We start from the raw sequence: 214 nt of genomic DNA on the forward strand, positions 1-214 counted from the left end.
AGCACAGCCGACACCCACGCAGCGATGGGGTGCTGCTCGCCCAATGCTCACCCCACCTTCGCCTTCTTCCTTCCCCAGCTCAAAATGCAGGACACGCTCCTGCACAAGGTGAACGGGATCCTCATCCTGGTGACCTTCTTCCTCTGCCGTATCCTCCTCTTCCCCTTCATGTACGCGGCCTACGGCAGGCAGGTGGGCATCCCCGTTTACATGG

At 60.7% G+C, this 214-nt stretch overlaps 1 protein-coding gene across 1 annotated transcript in view; it reads left to right on the top strand.

The window, feature by feature from the left end:
• Window positions 1–208, top strand: part of FAM57A (family with sequence similarity 57, member A) — a gene marked incomplete at both ends in the record, with an annotated part of 3,051 nt that extends 2,843 nt beyond the window's left edge. The window contains one exon of the mRNA XM_010074613.1: window positions 79–208. Within this exon, the coding sequence (XP_010072915.1) occupies window positions 79–208 (130 nt within the window). The remainder of the gene's footprint in view (window positions 1–78) is intronic.
• Window positions 209–214: the final 6 nt, after the last annotated feature.

This window comes from Pterocles gutturalis, unplaced genomic scaffold (genome assembly GCF_000699245.1).
Source record: "Pterocles gutturalis isolate BGI_N339 unplaced genomic scaffold, ASM69924v1 scaffold30157, whole genome shotgun sequence".
Taxonomy (NCBI): Eukaryota; Metazoa; Chordata; class Aves; order Pterocliformes; family Pteroclidae; genus Pterocles; species Pterocles gutturalis.